The sequence below is a fragment of the Staurois parvus genome, unplaced genomic scaffold (assembly GCF_062004578.1).
Source record: "Staurois parvus isolate SC_StPar_1 unplaced genomic scaffold, SC_StPar_1.0 ptg000174l, whole genome shotgun sequence".
Classification (NCBI taxonomy): domain Eukaryota; kingdom Metazoa; phylum Chordata; class Amphibia; order Anura; family Ranidae; genus Staurois; species Staurois parvus.
In genome coordinates, this window is record NW_028317970.1 from 2,851,054 (window position 1) to 2,874,367 (window position 23,314).

General features: G+C 43.7%; 1 protein-coding gene across 1 annotated transcript; it reads left to right on the forward strand.

The window, feature by feature from the left end:
- Positions 1 to 497: 497 nt before the first annotated feature.
- Positions 498 to 23,160, forward strand: LOC149462521 (uncharacterized). The gene is made up of 3 exons (XM_089676849.1): positions 498 to 558; positions 5,559 to 6,520; positions 20,285 to 23,160. Exons 1-3 carry the CDS (start codon positions 498 to 500, stop codon positions 21,752 to 21,754), a joined length of 2,493 nt encoding a protein of 830 aa, XP_089532975.1. The 3' UTR covers positions 21,755 to 23,160.
- Positions 23,161 to 23,314: the final 154 nt, after the last annotated feature.

Below are 23,314 nucleotides of genomic sequence, written 5' to 3' on the forward strand. Positions count from 1 at the left end.
CTCACCTCCCTTGTTGGGGTGTCTTGGGGGTCAGCTTCTTCAATGGCTGCGACCAGATCCTCTTTGACTAGGCCCTTCCAGGTAAGGGACAGCTCCTCAGCCCTCTCCTGCAGCCACAACATAGTCCACTTCCTGTATTCGCTGGGCCGGGCCTGTTTCTCCATCAGCTGGCTTTTGCTGTCCGCCATCCCCTCAGTGTCCTGATCCCACCGCTGCCAACCAGTGTGACGGAGGGTAAGCGGGTCAGAACACACAAGGCAGACAGCAAACACTTAAAGATTTATTAAAACAGACAACAGTCACTCAATGGGGAGAGAGAGTCCACAATACTTGTAGTCCAGCCCCAAGGCAAAGTTAAAGTCTCTACAACAATTTATAATCCAACAGGGGGGTGGTGGGAGTCTCTGTAGTAGTTGTAATCCAACAGGGAGGTGGAGTGGGAGTACAAGAACAGTTCAGGGAAAACAAGAGAGCATAAACTCACGGGTCCGACAGGGATGTCCTGGTTCACAGTGGAAAGCAGCAGCGGCGACCCTGCTCAGCACACAGCAACAGCGGGTAGTTCTAGCACACAGCCGAGGGGCAGTTGAGGCAAAGAGAGCCCGGGCACAGCAGAGGGTAATTCAGGCAGGCAAGGTAATCAGGGCCCACAGCAGAAGGTAGCTCTGGCTGGAAGGAGGTCCGGGCACAGCAGAGGGCAATTCAGGCAGGCAAGGTAATCAGGGCCCACAGCAGAAGGTAGCTCTGGCAGGCAAGAGGTCCGGGCACAGCAGAGGGCAATTCAGGCAGGCAAGGTAATCAGGGCCCACAGCAGTAGGTAGCTCTAGCAGGAAGGAGGTCCGGGCACTCAGCAGAGGGCAGTTCACAGGGTAGCGATCCAGGGACTCACCAGCCAGCAGTGTAAAAAGCAAAGTACAGTTCCAAGCATCTCTTAGTTAAGGCTCAGGTAGGAGTAGCCCTGTCTATCATGATTCCAGCTCTCCCAACAACGAGTCCACATGGCCCTGCAATTGTCCCCACCCCCAACTTCCTGCTAAGAAGTGGCCTGGACTGGTTTTCCCCAGCCACACAGAGCCATGCTGCATTTGTTCTATATGGAGATACATCCCATTTCCCCTCCCCCTGTGAGGCCCAGGAACTTCAGACAACACACAAAAAAAGAATATTTCTGCTGTCCATCACAACTTTCATTCTATGTTATTACAGATAAGTGTTCAGTATTCAGTCATAGACATATGTTCACCAATTAGCATCTGAAAGGACAGAGCAGCTTCTTACCTGGAGGTGACACCTGGATGCCAATAAAACATCACCTATGTAGCCAGACTTTGCCACCTTCTTGAACCTAAAAGAAGAATCCTAGTCATTTTGGCTACAAGAGTCAGCAGGAAATAGATCAGAGGAATCTATTTAATCTCTCATAAAAGCTAAAATATTAGTTGCAGAGAGATGAAAATACTTCCTTCTGATTGGACACACTGTAGGCTACATCTGCATGTAAAAAAGTATTTGTAGCCTCTGTAGAATCCCAGAGAAATGCACAAAATGGTTATATGGCACCTGATTGCGACAGCTGAAAAGTGATTGGTACTGTCGCGATCGGACTGATGTGCTTGTGTCAGAAATCATTTTCCTGACTCAGTGATCCAAATCGTTTCTTGCCCATTCAAGATTGGGCACTTCAGAACACAGAACATCCTGTGGGCAGGTACAGGAACACCCCTCAGGGTTGATTGGCCAAGGGTTAAAGTCCTAATAATAAATTGAGGATATGGACGGGGTGATTCGTACGGAGTCGGTTCAATATGACTGGTGAATTGCAGACTTTCTTTGACTTCCTCCAGTCACAGGATAAATCTTGGTAAGGTTTTATTTCTGTTTTTATTCCCTTTTATGTTATAGTCAATAGCCAATTGTGTGTCTTTTTGTATTCAATCATAAAATTATTAAGTGACTTCTGTGTACTAAGCTCAGGCTCATATCTCCAGAGAGATTGTTGTATTGTAGTGTCTATGTACTCGCTCTAAGTTCATTGCCAATCTGTATGTAATTGCACTGCGTGTTGGCAGATAGCATGCAGATTGTAAAGTAGCAGATCTGCCAGACGGAGATCTGTGTGTGTGTGGTGGCCCAGCAGACCAGTCTGCGTACAAACTGTTGGGTGGTGGCAAGCTACTGTTTGTTGTGTGTCCGGTGTGGGGGGGTGGACAGTGGAAGACTGATTAACAACGGGGTTCTAGCTTGTAGGATAGCTGGAGGAATCCTAGAAAGGTGTGCCAATTGCTAGATTGCTCCCCAACCTTTGCACAAGATTGTATGTAAGATTTGTGTTTGCCTGTGTGTGGTCAGCCAGCTGGATTGGAGTGGAGTCTCCCTCTAGTGGTGACCAAAGATAGTGAAGGCTGTGAAAGTATATCACGGTCACTCTTATATGCTCAAAGTCCCCTCATTCCCTCTTTACCCCAGTCATGGGCGGACCACACTTCAGTTAGCTAGTCACCGTGCGCGTGCATTTTATCTATGACATCACACTGACCTCACAGCTCCTCTCCCAATGTTCCTCCATCCAGAGTCAGAGAATCCTATGAAATCACACTGACCTCACAGCTCCTCCCCCAATGTTCCTCCATCCAGAGTCAGAGAATCCTATGACATCACACTGACCTCACAGCTCCTCCCCCCAATGTCCCTCCATCCAGAGTCAGAGAATCCTATGACATCACACTGACCTCACAGCTCCTCCCCCAATGTCCCTTCATCTTGTCTTTTTCCCTGATGCTCTTAGGATGTGGGGCCCCTTGGTATCCTCACATGTAAAGAGGGACTGTTGGTCCTGCGTTGTATGTAATGACATCAGAATGCTGCAACAAGCCTATACCCTGCGTAGTGTGGGGGTCCTGTGGGGGGGAATTATACCTCAGCCTGAAGTGGGGCTTTAATAAAATGGAGACCTGGATGGAGAGGTGAGGAGGATTCTGGGAATATCATTTGATGTGACTATTTGTGTTCAGATGTAGAGTTTTCCTCCTGTGAAGTCTGGAGATCATATGACATCACATTGCCTCCACCTCCCTCCCTGATAGAAGAGAGAAAGAAGAAGAAGATTCTAGAAGTCACCAGAGAGATCACTGAGCTGCTGACAGGAGAGGTGAGCGGTGCCGGGAATTCTGGGACATTCTCCAGTAACAGACAAGGGATGTGTCTGGATGGTGACTGTATCATTGTGTGTGTCAGGTTCCTATAAGGTGTCAGGGTGTCACTGTCTATTTCTCCATGGAGGAGTGGGAGTATTTAGAAGGACACAAGGATCTCTACAAGGACGTCATGATGGACAATCAGCCGCCCCTCACATCACCGGGTAAGAGGAGACTTTATTGTAAAGGAGAGAGCAGTACGGAGGATCCACCTAGATCCCCCATCATCTGATAAACACATAGAAACAATGGATTCAGTCAGTGTGTGTGTTTCCTACAGATGGATCCAGTCATGGGAACCCACCAGAGAGATGTCCCCGTCCTCTGTATTCCCGGGATTCCACACAGGAAGGTCACACCATCCCTCACCATCATCAGGTAGATGATGACAATTATTGGTAGTTGTGATTTATACACAGCATGTTTGTTACAATGAATGTTTTATTATATCTTTCAGAGTGGAATCCTCGGGGATGATAATATTGATGTTAAAGAAGAGTATAAAGAGGAGGATGAGGAGTATGGAGTGATGGAGGAGTTTTCAGAAGGACACAAGGATATGATGGAGCCACCTAATACCAGGAACCCACCAGAGAGATGTCCCCGTCCTCTGTATTCCCGGGATTCCACACAGGAAGGTCACACCATCCCTCACCATCAGGTAGATGAGGAACAATCACTGATAGTATCATTAGGATCTGTACATTATCTGCATTGTTACCATTGATGTCATTTTTATTATATATTCAGAGTGGAAACCTGAGAGATCCTAAAGTTGAGGTTAAAGAAGAGATTAAAGAGGAGGATGAGGATGGGGGGATGGAGGAGTCAGAGCTTCTAAAAGAACACAAAGATCTGTACCAGGACACCATGGTGGAGTCATCCAGCTACAGGAACCCACCAGAGAGATGTCCCCGTCCTCTGTATTCCCGGGATTCCACACAGGAAGGTCACACCATCCCTCACTATTACAAGGTTGGTGGATGGAGCATTTAGAACATGGACTCATGGTGACAATGTGTGGATATTTTATGTGACCTTACATTTTACAGATGATATTTTCTCTCATTTCCTTGATTTAGAGTGGAGATCCAATCGATATAAAAGTTGAGGTGAAAGCAGAAGAAGAAGAGGCGTATGTGAGGGATGATCAGCAGTCTATGGAGGAGGATGGAATAACGGGGACATTTATAGAGGAGGACACTCCTACAGAGATCAGCACAGGTGGGTCATGAACACTAAATCCATTCCTCCACCCATACTGCTCACTGATTGGTCCAGAGTAGGGCGGGGACTGGGTGATATCAGCCTGTAATCCCCTGGTCACTTTCCTGAGCTGTGTTCCCCGTCCTGTATTCCTGGATTTCTCTCGGATAATCTTCCTTCTCTGTGCTGCAGACACAATTTATGTATCTAGACTGGATTTATGGAGATTCTGGGGTTCAGCTGGCAGTAAAATGTTGATTCATAAGCTCTTCTCAACCTCTTTTTTGTTCCTCCCATTTCCTCCCAGCTGGACATTTTATATCGGATGATGTGATTGGAGCACAGACTTTTACATGGTGATAATAATGTGATAACATCCTCCAACTTTGGACCCTTAAACAGAAAGTGATAATGAGGGAGGAGTCAATACCCCAATGATGGTGGTGTTCAGGATCAGTCCAGTCTTCATCTTGGTTGTTCTCCCCCCATCCTCAGTCTCTGACCTCTGGTGGGGCTCAGCCCCGCTGTTCTTCATGACTAAATCATGGAGTAAATAAGGAAGTGCAGTACTTCTTGTGTTGGGAAGATGGCGATGAGTGATAGAGGGGGTGGGGACCCTCGTCCTATAATCCCCTCATCACTGTCCCTCCTATAAAAGACAGTTCTGGTTGTTTCCTCACTCTCTGACTAAGGTCCATGAATAAAGAAATGACCTGGTAGGAGATCAGAGGAGCCATTTCCTAGTTCCCTTGAGGGTGGAATTGTAAGCTCCTCAGAGACCAAGCTGCCTGATGTGGGCGGAGTCTTGGTTTGGGGGAACCAATCAGCTCCTTTCTAGTAATCCTCTTTGTCTTTGTATTTTAGTCCATGGCCGGGAGATGAGGAAAACCTCCGAGGATTGTCTCACTTTGTCTCCAGACTGGAAAGTAGAGGATGAGGACATCACACAGTCTAGTCCAGGAGAAAACCCGGCTCCCTCCAATGTCCATCCGGCACCACCCAGTGTAGATGGACCATCGGATTCCTCGTATCCTGAGGAACCTCAGACTGTGCGGGAACGGGCCGGCCTTCCAACAGGGAAGAACTTCTCCTGTACTGAGTGCGGGAAGGGTTTCCATTTCAAATCCAAACTTAACGTGCATAAAAGATCTCACACAGGGGAGAAGCTGTATTCTTGCCCTGAATGCGGAAAATGTTTTTCACAAAGGTCCAATCTTTACAGACATCAGAGATCGCATACGGGGCAAAAGCCATATTCCTGTCTTGAGTGTGGAGAATGTTTTTCAGACAATTCCAGTCTTTACACACATCAGAGATCTCACACGGGGGCGAGGAAATATTCTTGCCCTGAGTGTGGGAAATGTTTTTCACAGAAGTCCAGTCTTTACACACATCAGAGATCTCACACGGGAGAGAAGCCGTTTTCCTGCCCTGAGTGTGGGAAATGTTTTCCACACAAGTCCCATCTTTACACACATCACAGATCCCACACAGGGGAGAAGCCATATTCCTGTCCTGAGTGCAGGAAATGTTTTGCACAAAAATCAGATCTTGCCATACATGAAAGGTCTCACACAGGTGAGAAGCCGTATTCTTGTTCTGAGTGTGGGAAATGTTTTTCAGTGAAGTCCAATCTTTACACACATCAAAGATATCACACGGGGGAGAAGCCATATTCCTGTCCTGAGTGTGGGAAATGTTTTTCAAGGAAGTCCCATCTTTCCAGACATCAGAGATCTCACACGGGGGAGAAGCCACTTTCCTGTCCTGAGTGTGGGAAATGTTTTTCAATGAAGTCCCATCTTTCCAGACATCAGAGATCTCACACAGGTGAGAAGCCGTATTCTTGTCCTGAGTGCGGGAAATGTTTTTCAGATAAGTCCAGTCTTTACACACATCAAAGATCTCACACGGGGGAGAAGCCGTATTCCTGTCCTGAGTGTGGGAAATGTTTTTCAAGGAAGTCCCATCTTTCCAGACATCAGAGATCTCACACGGGGGAGAAGCCATATTCCTGTCCTGAGTGTGGGAAATGTTTTTCAGTGAAGTCCGATCTTTCAAGACATCAGAGATCTCACATGAGGAGAAGCCACTTCCCTGTCCTGAGTGAGGGAAATGTTCCTCACTGAAGTCCTGTCTTCCTGTACATCAGGGATCCCACACAACCCTGGAGGTGTATTAGTGCCTTGAGTGCGGGAAATGTCTTCTAGATGAATGTTGCTGGACATCCCAGCTCTTATGTGGGGAAGAAGCACACCCTGATATACACCTCAGATATACTCCATATACTCCATGGCTGATCTTCATCATGGAAGAAACAGTCCATAAGGAGATCAGAGGTCCCCAAAGACATGGATGAAGTGTGGGACCGGGTCGGCCATTAATATCAGGAGAAGAGTAAAAATGGAGTCCTGCCCTGTGATTGGCTGAGTACATTTTGTGGTGGGAGATTTCACAAACACTTGAGGTGTGTTTAAAAATAAATATTTCTACCTCCTGTATACCGGACACTTCCCCCCTTCCTGCCCAGGCCGACTGGTAACTATCAGCGCTCTCACACTTTGAATGACAATTACACAGTCATGCAACATTGTACCCAAATTATATTTTTATCATTTTTTTTCACACAAATAGATATTTATTTTGGTGGTATTAAACACCACTTGTTACCATTTTTCTTGTTTCTTGTTTTTACAAATAAATTGTCTTTCCTTATAAATGCAGACAAAGGTGTATTCTGCGCCATTTCTTGGGTACAATAACCCCAATCAGTGTCTATGATTCAGTGTGTAGGAGAGTTATAGAGTCTACAAACTATGGGATAGATGTCTGAAAATCCATCATGTCTGATGACGGCAGATCTCATTTCTGAGGACCAAAAACACCAGAACGGTACAAGTTGTCAGAACTTTATCTGTGAGGAAATAATCCGTATACAATTCATGGAAACAGGCGGGATCTGGAATGAAGGAGATTCCCTACTAATTCTCACAAAGTAACCGACATCCCAGTTCTGTATTTGTGATAATTGGAAGACAAAATAAAACGCAATAATGTGCAAAAATATATATTTATTAATAATATAAATCAGTACAAAATGGGGATGAAATATAATAGGTGATGATAAATAATAAACAATACAAGATAACAGTACAATGATCTAATCCACAATAATGGGGAGAAATACAAGCCAGCAATTACTGCCAAATATTAATGAATTACATCCAACTGTCTGGAAATGTCGTGTAAGAAATCAGTAACTCAGCAACATGTGACAACAGATATACAAATCCCCCCGTGATCTCTCTACACCCAGATATTCAACGCTCAACGTGTACCTTGCCATGACTTGATCTGGAATCCCATACACAGGCCAATCCAATCCGCTTACAATCTGAGATGAAGATGTAATGTTACATGAAGTAGTCTGCCTTGTCATATATATACTGTATACATCCGGATAAACCATTGACTAGAAGCCAGAATCAGCTTCAGGGATATGTAAAATCAATCTTCCCCAGAGGAGGGAAATGATAATAATTTATACTGCAGGTAAAATGACGTCACATCCCCTCCTGTGCTCACCAGAACCGTTATCGGACTAAACAATGTATCTGGAGATATAAGGGGAGTACAAGTTATCTGAGGAAAATGAAAGTTCTAGTTCCCAATATGGACTGTATGGTGTCAGTGATGTCAGCTTTCAGTGCGCTCACTTCAGGGGGTGTCTGTGTCCGTCTGTTGCCCCTTGTCTCCTGTCTTGTGGGGTCTTGTTTTGTGATGTGTGTACTCTTCTCTGTCCGTCTCTTACTTTTATCCCTCCAAATAAAACCTAGGCGGGCAAAGCTCATCTCTCCTCACAATGACGTCAGACTAGGTGCTATTTTCTCTACTAATTGATTTCAGTGACCTGAAGGGGGCAGTATAGGATGAGGAATTCTCTGACATGTCTTCTGGAACATGACAAGGGTTGACCTTTAACCTCGGCTGGTAAGGACATGACTACATTAGAGAGAACTGCTTTTCTGGCAGGTTTGGTGTCACACAGACTGGTACCCATGTCACTGCTAATAATGTATTACTGAAAGTGGTTGTAAACCTAAAAAACACAAATCAGTCCAATCCTGCAGTTGGGTAGATTTTACCTTTACTGAGCCATTCAGCTTAGTCTGGTATCTTGAAGCAATCCTTTTCTCCAGAAATCCCACCTGATCTTCTGAGCAGAATAAATCTGACACCAGCAGAAATATGGTGTCACCACTCCCCTTCTCCTGTGAGTGACAGGCTGTGCTGAGGATGAGACCAGTATGAGCCTCCATGTAATACACTGCAAGGGGTGGGGGAGGGGGTGTCCTCTCCATGCTGGTCTCTGCCTTCACAAGATCCACAACTCAGCACTCATCAGCACCAGTGATTGTTCTTGAGCCGAGGCTGGAGGGGGGTATAACTGGGGGATTGTGTGACATCATATCTCCGCCTACTATTCTCTGGTCCTAAGCCACGCCCACAGACCAGCAGATTTTGGAGGGCTGAGACAAGCTAAAGGAGCATTTTTCTGAGGTACACTCACAGCTGTATGGATGTTTACATTAAAATGTATTCATTTATGGAAAAAAGTAATTTTTAATATTTGGGTTTACAACCACCTTAAGTGATTCTGGAGAAAACAAAATCTAGTAATATATATCAAGTAATGTATTAATTAAGTGATTCTGGAAAAGAAAACAAATCTACCTAAATATCCTACAAAAAGATGAGGTCATTATACTGAGACTTCTTATCTCACGTCTTCTGTAACATAACAACGTTGTCATACAATGAACTCAAACTGATACTTTATAATGTTACAAACAGAATATCCCCAATATATCAATATGTATTCATTGTTAAACCATTTCATATAAATATATGTATGTGGAAATGGAATATAGTAATATAAACCTGGATGACATAAGTAAGCAAGCATTCACTTCATGTAATACTAATAATAATACAATTGACATTTTTGGATCAGATATTCCTGTCACATAATAATAACACCATATACAATGGAAGGTATAATATGCACTCTTTCCAGAGGATCATGGGAAATAATCATTGTGACCAGTTCTTGTGTCCTTTGTTCAATCTAGACATGGACTCATCCATTTATCTTACCACTTGGTGTCATGTCTAGTCTTCATCTTGTAGCCGTCTGATACCACCATACCTCCCCCCAGATTTATAACCTGGGAACATAAGCTGTAACCACCTTGGAACGCTCTTAGAATCTGTGTTCAGAAACCATGAAATAGAATATACAGAACAAAATGGCTTCCAGCATGTCCATGTAGAGATGATAAGTTCAGCCTTCCTGTTTCATTCTGTGAGCCCAGAACAGTTCCGTCATTTCCCCCCTTTTTCTCCATGGTATTCAGGTGAACAACCTAAGACATATCTGGGACAAAGGTCGGAGTATAAGTCATTTACTCCAAAGAGTGAGGCCTTTCTTCATCCTGGATTGAGGAATGTTTTCCTCCAAACTGATAACGGCATGGTGGAGTCTTAATAAAAATTAAATGAACTGCAAAGTAGTTGTTTCCACCATCATGAATACAAAGCTTGTAATCAAAAATCTGATGAATCGCTTTGGTCGTTGATTTGTACACCTTGGTTGAGTAGTGAATGTTTTCCTGGCGTGTTCCAACATGACCCGTACTCTTGCTTGAGCTCGGTTTATGTGGCAGTATACCATTCTTGTATTTCCACAAGTTGTAGCTGGGATATGTTGTAGTTTCTCTCAATGGATATCTTTGGATCCAAATTCACAAAGATCTTCTGAGATAATATCTCTTTCTGTTAGTAAGAATCCTGGAACATCTTTCCTGATGAGGGACCCGGTCCAATGATAGGTTTGGACTTGAGGTGTACACCAAGGATTAAGTCCATCCAAACGATCGCTGTGTCTTTGGTAGCCATCCGCATCTTTACCAAATAATGATCTGGTCTGTTTGGACCTTCAGTCTTGATCAATAAAGGATCAATATGAATTTTATTGAAGAAAAACAGTTTTAATATGTATTTTTATCAATTAATTATTTACATTTTCTAGCTATGCTGGATATTAACTGATTGGCCACATTATTATGGTATTCTGCTATAATTAGTATGTCCAATAAAACTCCATAGGACTTGAGATATGAACATCTGGGTGTTGAGAGAAAAACATCAGAATGTTCAATCATTATAGTAACATTCTCTTATGGTACAAATACATAATCTTCTTCTACATCACCTTGCATCATTCTCAGTTGAGACCTAGGATGACAAGCACAGAATTGATTAATATGAACCCATTTGTCCACACAATCACCATTTATGACAATTCTTATTTTATATATCACAGGTGAAATGTTGTCAGTATTAGTATACGGACCTTTCCATGAAGGAAGACATTTCTTTTCCTTGACTCTATCTGGAGCACAGTTGTATAAATACACTCTATCACTTACTTCATGCTCCTTCTTGGTAGTCTTGAGATGGTAATACATTTTGTTGCTTACCACGGCTTTCTCTAGATTCTTCTGTGCAAAGGCAAAATCATGTTGTAGGTTCTGTCGAAGGTTTTCCACATATTGATGTGTCGTGGCTGCATTGATCAGGTTATGGTCAGATGTGTGATACAACAGAAGTTGTGGAAGTACATTTTCCTACCTATCATCTACTCAAATGGTGACATCTTGGTTGTGGTACTTGGAGTTGCTCTAATAGCCATGAGCACTAAAGGTAACATCATATCCCAGTCTTTACCTGATTCTTTCATGAATTTCTTCAGGATGTTGATGATTGACTGGTTATAGCACTCTACTTCTCCGCTGGATGCTGGACGATAGGCAATGTGTAACTTACATTTGACACCTGACATTTTCCACATCTTAGACATTACCTCACTTGTAAAATGGATCCAAATGCTGCCATGATCCGAATCGATCCTTTGAGGAAGACCAAGTCTGGAAAATACATGATTAATGAGTGAAGTGGCACATGTTTCAGTGGTATTATTGGGAGCCGGTAAACATCCTACCTACTTAGTAAATAAACAAGTGACTGTCAACATGTATTTGTTTCCTGTAGATGATTTTGTGACAGGACCAATAAAATCAATCTGCAAATTGGACCATGGCAATGAGAAAGCCTTCTTCTGAAGTTGGGCATGATGGCTGAAACTGAGCACAAACTAGACAACCCTGACAGTAGGTTTGCCCATTCTTCAACATATGAGGCCAGTAAGCAAAATCCAGGAGTAATTCGTAGGGAATCTTCTCACCTCGGTGACCTGCTGTAGGTGCTTCATGAGCATGTTGTAACATGAGTCCTCTACATATAGTGGGGACCCCCCATTGTTGGACACCATTTTTGGATGTTCTTATCAGTAATCCATCTCTAATACTGAATTGAGATTTGGATGTCACTAATAATCGGAGGTCTTCTTCTTGGGCGTAGTCTTCCTCCAATATAGGGTTGTTAACAGGGTCTTCTATGTAAGTGAATATAAATGCAGAGCACAAATAAAAGCAATCAGATGCAGTGGTACTAATACCTAGTGTGAGGCGTTGAACGCATGTGCAAACATGTGCATGATCAGCAAACTGTATTCATACCATAATATAAATAAATAGATAGAACATACAAATGAGTATAATCAATGCAATATGTGCAAAACCTTGTGTCAGAAGTGATAAACGTATGTGCATAGATGTGCGTGGTTACCTGACACCTATATCCTATATCCCACGTACTAGTATATAATCATATATCTCTAAACCATATTTATCAAGTGACCAATCACCTCCACATAATATAGTCCTTCATGTGCATCAACGTGGGAAGTCCTTTATATACAGTGCTCACAATCCACCGTCCAATACTCCTCCAAAATGACATTGATCTGTGCCTTTACCTGCGTGGTGCTTCAAGTGATAACCAGAGATCACATTCCTGCTCATTCACATCCAGATGAAGGGCTCTTGTGTCACCCTTCAGTGTGCATACACCCCGGACACACTATTGCCCTCACCTTCAGGTTTGTCCTGCATCCCAGGTCATACTGCGCTTTTTCCCTTGTAACCCAGGCAGGTATACTGGTACAAACTGCTCACCACCGTCAGCTCTTTAAAACTCTCCAACTCCGCTCCATATCATAGAAAAGGACACTCCAAATAGTGTAATATTGCCAATAAAATATTCCTTTATAGAAATATTATAATAATGAACTCACATTTAAAAGTGTCCACCTGGGACACTGCAGGGTGAAATCTCTATTGGGATATGTGATGGTCCTATACCAAGATGGCGGCCCATGCACTTCCGGTATTACTGTTTGACATCATCGGCATATAGGGGGCAGTATAGGATTGGGAAGGATTTGGGTTTCTCTGACATGTCTTCTGCAACATGACAAGGATTGACCTTTAACCTTGGCTAGTAAGGACATCACTACATTACCAGATAACTGCTTTTCTGACGGGTTGGTTTCAGACAAACTTGTACCAAAGTCACTGAAAATAATGTATTAAGTGATTCTGAAGAAGAAAAATCTACCTATATATCCTACAAAAAGATGAGGTCATTATACTGAGACTTCTTATCTCACGTCTTCTGTAACATAACAACGTTGTCATACAATGAACTCAAACTAATACTTTATAATGTTACAAACATAATATCCCCAATATATCAATATGTATTCATTGTTAAACCATTTCATATAAAATATATGTATGTGGAAATGGAATATAGTAATATAAACCTGGATGACATAAGTAAGCAAGCATTCACTTCATGTAATACTAATAATAATACAATTGACATTTTTGGATCAGATATTCCTGTCACATAATAATAACACCATATACAATGTAAGGTATAATATGCACTCTTTCCAGAGGATCATGGGAAATAATCATTGTGACCAGTTCTTGTGTCCTTTGTTCCATCTAGACATGGACTCATCCATTTATCTTACCACTTGGTGTCATGTCTAGTCTTCATCTTGTAGCCGTCTGATACCACCATACCCCCCCCAGATTTATAACCTGGGAACATAAGCTGTAACCACCTTGGAATGCTCTTAGAATCTGTGTTCAGAAACCATGAAATAGAATATACAGAACAAAATGGCTTCCAGCATGTCCATGTAGAGATGATAAGTTCAGCCTTCCTGTTTCATTCTGTGAGCCCAGAACAGTTCCGACAACCTGGTGATCTACGATTGGCTCATAACCCTTTGGACTGGTAACCTGTAGGCACCTGCTGATCTACGATTGACTCATACCCCTGAGTATCCTGATCAGATGATGATTGCGGCACTCCCAATGTTGTTCATGTAATGGAGTGCACAGTGTGTTCCATCCAAGAAGGGCAGCAAGGTAGAAGCCGGCAATTACAGGCCAGTGAGTCTAACATTGGTGGTAGCCAAGTTAATGGAATCACTCCTGAAAGGAAGGATCATTGATCACCTAGAAACACACAACTTGCTGGATCCAAAGCAGCATGGCTTTGCTGAGGGCAGACCATGGCAGACTCATCTGATTGGACTTTTTGACTATATCACCAATGTTTTGGACCAGGGTGGTGCTGTGGACATATAATATCTTGATTCCAGCAAGGCATGTGATACAGTTCCACATAATGATCTAATACAGAAATTGGACAAGCTAGGACTTAGCCCTTGGGTGGCTCAGTGGATGTGCAGTTGGATAAAGGAGAGATACCAGAGTGTGGTTGTAAATGGGGTTCACTCGGAACAGAGAGCAGTCACTAGTGGTGTACCCCAAGGCTCTGTACTGGGAGCTGTTCTATGTAATCTATATGTAAGTGGTTGTTGGGTAAGGGGATGTAAAGGGATGTTGGGTAAGGGGATGTCTCTTTGCTGATGACACAAAGGTGTGTAATAAGGAGGATATCCCTGGAGGTGTCTGTAACATGGAACAGGATTTGGCATTGCTGGATGATTGGTCAGAGAAGTGGAAATTGCAGTTCAATGTTTCTAAATGTAACATAATGCACCTAGGGAAAAAGAATCCTTTGAGAGAGTACAACATGGGGGTTATGTTGCTTGACAGCACTTCAAAAGAAAAGGATTTGGGGTACTTATTTAGATCTTTATATCAGTAAAGGGGTCACCGGCAGGAGGAAGGGGGTCCCGATTCCTCTATATAGATCTTTATATCACTAGAGGGGTCACCGGCAGGAGGAAGGGGGTCCCGATTCCTCTATATAGATCTTTATATCACTAGAGGGGTCACCGGCAGGAGGAAGAAGGTCCTGATTCCTCTATATAGATCTTTATATCACTAGATGGGTCACCGGCAGGAGGAAGGAGGTCCCGTTTCCTCTATATAGATCTTTATATCACTAGAGGGGTCACCGGCAGGAGGAAGAAGGTCCCGATTCCTCTATATAGATCTTTATATCACTAGAGGGGTCACCAGCAACCTCATGTAGAATACTGTGTCCAGTTCTGGAGACCTCACTTACATAAAGGTATTGATAAGATAGAACGAGTCCAGAGACGGGGAATACAAATAGTGATATCAGGAGAGACTTCAGGAACGTAACATGTCCAGTCTGGAGGAGAGAAGGGAAAGGGGAGACATGACTGAAACCTTTAAATACAACAAGGGAGTGAATAATGTTCAGGAGGGCAGGATTTTCAATATGAAACCAAAATGAAGAACACGAGGACATGACCTCCAACTAACTGGAGGAAAGTTCACAACTAATCTCAGAAAGTATTATTTTACTGAAAGAGTAGTAGATGCTTGGAATAAATTTCCAGTAGAGGTAGTGAGCCAGTGACAAATCACAGAGATCATCACAATAGTACACAATGAATGGCTATGAATGAAAGCTATTCATTGTGTACAACTGTCATGTGATCAATGTGATTGGTCATAGCAATCACATGGTACTGGGCTGGTCTGGTACAATGATCTGTCATCTGGTGGACACAGCAGGTGACATATCAAGATACAGCAGAGCCACTAGACTTGGAGGACTTCATATGATGTCCACCCAGGATGGGAGAGATCCCGCTCAACTGTCATTCTGCTATAGGCCGGGTGGGAAGCAATTCATTACAGGGGACACTGTACAGGTTCTATATGTAGTCTCGGGGGTCCCTATGGAAGTCCATGTGTGGACATTCCTACCTATGATAAATGACAGGCTAAACCCACCTGGAGACTTTCTCCACACCTGGAGTGTGCTGAGTTCTTGGAGAACGTCTACACAGTGTTTCCAGATTGGCTTTATCACCCCAACGAGCTCGCTCCAGTTCATGGATGTCATCATTATGTTTGGAGGATCTCACCAGTCAGGAGCCTTTCCTGTCATCCTACATGTTCCCTTCTGAGGATTGTTCTATCCTTCCAAACAAATGTATGAAATCATGGATGAGTCCTCCTTCTATGTGATCTAGAAGATCTTCAATCACAATGTCTTTATGGATGAAGTGGATGGCCCAGTTTATATATTATTTATTGCTTTACAGCTTTATTCCCTCCAGGATTCATTCTTTATTTATAGAACCATTCAAGGAAGTGTTCTTACTTTGAGAGATCTCCACCACCATTCCTCTGTGACCATTACATCCTTGTCATTTATGTCTAACATCCTCATTATCAGTGGATTGATACATATTCTTATACTTTAGGATGTATTTTTGCATATTTTACCCAAAAATATCTGTTTTGGAGGTCTCTGTTTTATTATGTATTTTGTTTTTATCTTGTGTTCTGTGTCTTTAAGACTTTTCTATCTGTAGTAAAATATATTATATAAACAGTTGGTTGAATAAGAGTTCGGTTTATTGTTTCTTACTTTTTTTAGTTCTTTTTGATCTTCCCTGGTATGTCTGTAAGGTAGATACAATGCAGGAATGGTTATTAGGGGACGTTTCTCGGGGCTGCAGTTCCTATGAAATCCACAAGATGGTGATCTCATTTCTCCCCAGACAGGACTTCTCTATGGGATACAGACAGGAAGTGATGTCAGGTACAGACAGGAAGTTATGTCAGGTACAGACAGGAAGTGATGTCAGGTACAGGCAGGACATTCCGAGAGGTGAGTTGGGAGGAAGCAGATCGGAAACATTTGTGGACGTGGCAGCAGAGGAGGTAATAAGTTGTTATTTCCTATTTACACCCAGTAACCCCCGTCATGTCTGTCCTCTTCCTCCATAGTCATGTCTGTCCTCTCCCTCCATAGTCATGTCCGTTCTCTTCCTCCATAGTCATGTCCATCCTCTTCCTCCACGGTCATGTCCATCCTCTTCCTCTACAGTCACGTCCGTCCTCTTCCTCTATAGTCACGCCCGTCCTCTTCCTCCATAGTCATGCCCGTCCTCTTCCTCCATAGTCACGCCCGTCCTCTTCCTCCATGGTTACGCCCGTCCTCTTCCTCCACGGTCACGTCCGTCCTCTTCCTCCACGGTCACGTCCATCCTCTTCCTCTACGGTCACGTCCGTCCTCTTCTTCCACAGTCACGTCCGTCCTCTTCCTCCACAGTCACGTCCGTCCTCTTCCTCCACAGTCACGTCCGTCCTCTTCCTCCATAGTCCTGTCCGTCCTCTTCCTCCATAGTCATGTCCGTCCTCTTCCTCCATAGTCACTGTGACGTCTTTTATCTCCAGCAGATGATGATACACACATATATAGTGTGGGAACCCAGATGAACCCCTTCAGGGGCAGAACATTCCCCCACTTCCGGGGCCGGAACATTCTCCTCATTGTGGAGATAAATTCTAGTAATATGGTCCTCTAAACAAACAGCACTGACAATAAATAGACAAGACAAGGACCATCCTGACCATACATGGCCTACAAAGGGCAATGATGACACTACACAGGCAGCCAATGGGCAATCATTACACTATGCAGCCAACACAATGATGGAGTGCCGGGGTCAGGAGTATGGAGCATAGAGCCCCTTACATTGCTGTATTTACTTTCCAGACCTCCTTACAGAACTCCTATCAGGAAAGGAAGACAACCTTCACCTTCTTACCATCTCATTGTTTTCCAGTATACCAAGTGGAATGAAGGAGGGCGGTCCTTCACCCCTTGGTGGTCACTTGTTCTTAGAGGAGGTCTGTTGGTGAATTATCAACTAAAAGGTAGTCAGGGGTCAGTGCTGAACATCTTCAGGAGACACTCCAATACCTTCCCATGACACAGGCTCTGGCAGTGCCCGGTGCTGGAATTCAGAGCCCCAGGAACCCACCACCACTCTGTACAATGTCCTGGATATCACAGTATACTTGGCAATGAATGAACTAACCCTTCCCTTATGTTGTTCTCTTCCTACCCACGATGGGCTGTCATTGGAGGGAAGAGAACAGACTCCTCCCCCAGAGCTCTCTATTACACCAGTAGGATCCTCCTGCTATCTCATCCAATCCCTTCTCTTACTGCGGAGAGTGACAGTGACATCACTCCTGTCAGTCAGCAGGCTGCTAGAGATTGGAGCCTTGCAGCCAGAGTTCTGGCTATTAAAGTCAGCAAATCCGGCCAAAAGTCAGCAAGTTCCCCTTCCTGGACATCATGATGAGCCGACATTGACCTCACAGCACTGCCTCAGAGCAAACAAGTCATAGGAAGGATCGTATTTATCATTCCTTGTCTGCAGATCTAAAACTCATGAAAACCAGTTCAGAGACCAAACAAACCCAACAGAGAAAAGGGGATTTCTGATCTGGCAGGTCAAGATTGTCCCAGGACCTCCAAGATGTAGCAAATACTAAACAGTTCAGATTAAATGTCTTCCCATGGGGGGAGTAGTTCTTCAATGTCCATCAACCCTCCTATTCCCCCCTCACATCCACATCCTATTATTGTGTGACCAATACCATCCAAATCATTCTTACTTTCATTTCCCAAAGTTATCCGTCTACAAGGAGACCTGTATAGATCACATGATGGCACCAATGAGGATGGAGGAGGACCGGAGTCACATGACTGAGAAGATACTAAACCTCACCCTGGAGATCATCTACCTGCTGACCGGAGAGGTGAGGAGGATTCTGGGAGGTCACATGACATCACTCTTATCTCTATTAATAAAACACAGACCTGACCGGAGAGGTGAGGAGGATTCTGGGAGGTCACATGTCATCACTCTCATCTCTATTAATAAAACACAGACCTGACCTGAGAGGTGAGGAGGATTCTGGGAGGTCACATGACATCACTCTCATCTCTAATAATAAAACACAGACCTGACCGGAGAGGTGAGGAGGATTCTGGGAGGTCACATGACATCACTCTCATCTCTATTAATAAAACACAGACATGACCGGAGAGGTGAGGAGGATTCTGGGAGGTCACATGACATCACTTATCTCTATTAATAAAACACAGACCTGACCGGAGAGGTGAGGAGGATTCTGGGAGTTCACATGACATCACTCTCATCTATATTCATAAAACACAGACCTGACCGGAGAGGTGAGGAGGATTCTGGGAGGTCACATGACATCACTCTCATCTCTATTAATAAAACAGACCTGACTGGAGAGGTGAGGAGGATTCTGGGATTCTAACATGATATTCCTATTGGTTCCTCAATACAGAGATTTCCTCTTCTGAAGTCAGGTGATCATATGACCATCACAGTGCCTCCATGTGACTCCCTAAACCCTGAGAGACACAACGTGCAGAAGATTCTAGAAGTCACCAAGAAGATGATGGAGCTGCTGACAGGAGAGGTGAGCGGTGCCGGGAATTCTGGGACATTCTCCAGTAACAGACAAGGGATGTGTCTGGATGGTGACTGTATCATTGTGTGTGTCAGGTTCCTATAAGGTGTCAGGGTGTCACTGTCTATTTCTCCATGGAGGAGTGGGAGTATTTAGAAGGACACAAGGACCTCTACAAGGACGTCATGATGGACAATCAGCCGCCCCTCACATCACCGGGTAAGAGGAGACTTTATTGTAAAGGAGAGAGCAGTACGGAGGATCCACCTAGATCCCCCATCATCTGATAAACACATAGAAACAATGGATTCAGTCAGTGTGTGTGTTTCCTACAGATGGATCCAGTCATGGGAACCCACCAGAGAGATGTCCCCGTCCTCTGTATTCCCGGGATTCCACACAGGAAGGTCACACCATCCCTCACCATCATCAGGTAGATGATGACAATTATTGGTAGTTGTGATTTATACACAGCATGTTTGTTACAATCAATGTTTTATTATATCTTTCAGAGTGGAATCCTCGGGGATGAGAATATTGATGTTAAAGAAGAGTATAAAGAGGAGGATGAGGAGTATGGAGTGATGGAGGAGTTTTCAGAAGGACACAAGGATATCATGGAGCCACCTAATACCAGGAACCCACCAGAGAGATGTCCCCGTCCTCTGTATTCCCGGGATTCCACACAGGAAGGTCACACCATCCCTCACTATTACAAGGTTGGTGGGATGGAGAATCTAGAACATGGACTTGTACAGACAATTTGTGGATATTTTATGTGAGTTTATATTTTACAGATGATATTTTCTCTCATTTCCTTGATTTAGAGTGGAGATCCAATCGATATAGAATTTGAGGTGAAAGCAGAAGAAGAAGAGGCGTATGTGAGGGATGATCAGCAGTCTATGGAGGAGGATGGAATAACGGGGACATTTATAGAGGAGGACACTCCTACAGAGATCAGCACAGGTGGGTCATGAACACTAAATCCATTCCTCCACCCATACTGCTCACTGATTGGTCCAGATGATAAAGTTCTCATTGGATCTCTCACTGTCTTTCTGGTATGGGGGAACCAATCAGCTCCTGTCTAGTAATCCTCTTTGTCTTTGTATTTTAGTCCATGGCCGGGAGATGAGGAAAACCTCAGAGGATTGTCTCACTTTGTCTCCAGACTGGAAAGTAGAAGATGAGGACATCACACAGTATAGTCCAGGAGAAAACCCGGCTCCCTCCAATGTCCATCCGGCACCACCCAGTGTAGATGGACCATCGGATTCCTCGTATCCTGAGGAACCTCAGACTGTGCGGGACCGGGCCGGCCTTCCAACAGGGAAGAGGTTTTCCTGTACTGAGTGCGGGAAATGTTTCCGTTATAAATCCAACCTTAATTCACATGAAAGATCTCACGCAGGGAAGAAGCCGTATTCCTGTCCTGAGTGTGGAAAATGTTTTTCAAAGAAGTCGATTCTTTACAAACATCAGAGAACTCACACGGGGGAGAAGCCATATGCCTGTCCTGAGTGTGGGAAATGTTTTTCATTGAAGTCCAGTCTTTACACACATCAGAGATCTCACACAGGGGAAAAGCCATATTCCTGTCCTGAGTGTGGGAAATGTTTTTCACATAAGTCCAGTCTTTACACACATCAGAGATCTCACACAGGGGAGAAGCCGTATTCCTGTCCTGAGTGTGGGAAATGTTTTTCAGCTAAGTCCAATCTTTACACACATCAGAGATCTCACACTGGGGAGAAGGCATATTCCTGTCCTGAGTGTGGGAAATGTTTTTCAGTGAAGTCCAATCTTTCCAAACATCAGAGATCTCACACGGGGAAGAAGCCGCTGTATTCCTGTCTTGAGTGTGGGAAATGTTTTTCAGATAAGTTCAATCTTTACACACATCAGAGATCTCACACAGGGGAGAAGCCGTATTCTTGTCCTGAGTGTGGGAAATGTTATTCACAGAAGTCCAATCTTTACATACATCAGAAATCTCACACCGGGGAGAAGGCATATTCCTGTCCTGAGTGCCGGAAATGTTTTTCAGTGAAGTCCAGTCTTTACAAACATCAAAGAGTTCACACAGGAGAGAAGCCATATTTCTGTCCTGAGTGTGGGAAATGTTTTTCACAGAAGTCCAATCTTTCCAGACATCAGAGATCTCACACGGGGGAGAAGCCATATTCCTGTTTTGAGTGCGGGAAATGTTTTTCAGATAAGTCCCATCTTTACACACATCAGAGATCTCACACAGGGGAGAAGCCATATTCCTGTTTTGAGTGCGGGAAATGTTTTTCAGATAAGTCCAATCTTTACACACATCAGAGATCTCACATTGGGGAGAAGCCGTATTCCTGTCCTGAGTGTGGGAAATGTTTTTCAGCTAAGTCCAATCTTTACACACATCAGAGATCTCACACGAGGGAGAAGCCATATTCCTGTCCTGAGTGCAGGAAATGTTTTTCACAGAAATCCCATCTTATCGCACATCAGGGATGCCACATGGGGGAGAAGCCGTATTCCTGTCCTGAGTGCGGGAAATGTTTTTCAGAGAAGTCAAGTCTTTCCAAACATCAGAGATCTCACATGGGAGAAGCCACATTCCTGTCCTGAGTGAGGGAAATGTTCCTCACTGAAGTCCTGTCTTCCTATACATCAGGGGTACCACACAACCCTGGAGGTGTATTAGTGCCTTGAGTGTGGGAAATGTCTTCTAGATGAATGTTGCTGGACATCCCAGCTCTCATGTGGGGAAGAAGCACACCCTGATATATACCTCAGATATACTCCATGGCTGATCTTCATCATGGAAGAAACAGTTGATAAGGAGATGAGAGGCCCCCAAAGACATGGATGAAGTGCAGTAAATGTCGGGGTGCAGAGTGGTCAGTAGATTCTGGAAATGAAGGACACAACTTCAGCCCTTCTTGGGTGTCGGAGTTGCGTTTCCTGATAATGATATAGCGGGTTACAGAGCTAGAAGCCGGGAGAGCCCAGATCTCGTTATCGGGGAACTTTACACAGACAACAAGAACTTCTGAAGTTGATGTCCTTCATTTCAAGGCTCTACAGAACAGTGGTGACCCCGAAGTGTCTCTCTGTCTTCAGTCCATCCTTCTCCCATCCCCCAACAGAAGGGAAGGAGAACTCCGCCCCAAACTAAGGGGGAACTTTCCTCTCATTATTTCCCTTGGCTTCTGTGTGGGTTTGGGTGGTTGGAGGAGTGCGGCACGAGAGGGAACACAGCTTGTTGTTCTATGTCTACATATGGGGTCTGGGTAGAGGGGATCCACCGGAAAATATTTCTACTCTTTGATTTTGTGCAAATCGTTTCTGTTTTCACTTTGAAGGGCGATATTATGTGTGGTTTGTAAAAGGGATTGGCCCAATAGATACCACCCCACTTAGAGAATAGATGAACTAATATGACCAGCATTCATTCAGCCATGTCACATGGTGTAATTTTATTTCACACAGTAATTTCCTATGATCATTGGCTCAATCTAGTGGCCATAATGTATTGAACTGTTTTTCCTGATTGATGTGTTTTTGAATAATACTTCATTATGGCCACTAGAGGGAGCTGATGATTATAGGAAATCAGTGTTTATTAAAATACAGCAGAATTTGTCATGGCTGGACACATGCTTGTCTCTCTCCCCCGACATATTTTTAGTGTACTATGTGAGGGGCGGTGTCATACAAATATCGGAGATCACATTCATACATTTATGAGTATAGTAGACATTAAAGACATAAAACCTCAGGACTAAACCAACTATTTATTTAAAACAAAAAAAAATCCCTATTCATCCTTTAGGTGGCGCTAAGTATCATAGTAATTCGCTCCACCTACTATATGAAAGGGTTAATAGTTCACTCACTTTTGCTTTGTGCCTACTAACTGGTTTGTTGTACATACAAGATGTTCCCGTGGGATGTGAATGCTGGTATCTATGCACACATTTCTTGTTTATAGAGATCACAGAAGTCACTATCCTGTTGTATTTTTGTTATGACGTGCCATAGAGTAGTTTATTGAAATCTGTATTCTGATTGGTGCTTTATGGAAACCACCTGAAATATGCCGCGTTTTCATTTATTATTAAAGCTTGATGAATAATAAAGAAGTCACATTTTGCATCACACATCTAGATGTCTGACTTGCATTAT

Coding starts and splice junctions, on each gene's coding strand:
- LOC149462521 (XM_089676849.1), top strand. CDS start 498: ATGTCCTGGTTCACAGTGGAAAGCAGCAGCGGCGACCCTGCTCAGCAC. Junction 559..5,558: donor TCAGCACACAGCAACAGCGG/GTAGTTCTAGCA, acceptor GATCTCACACAG/GGGAGAAGCTGTATTCTTGC. Junction 6,521..20,284: donor TCCTGAGTGAGGGAAATGTT/CCTCACTGAAGT, acceptor ATGAGGAAAACC/TCAGAGGATTGTCTCACTTT.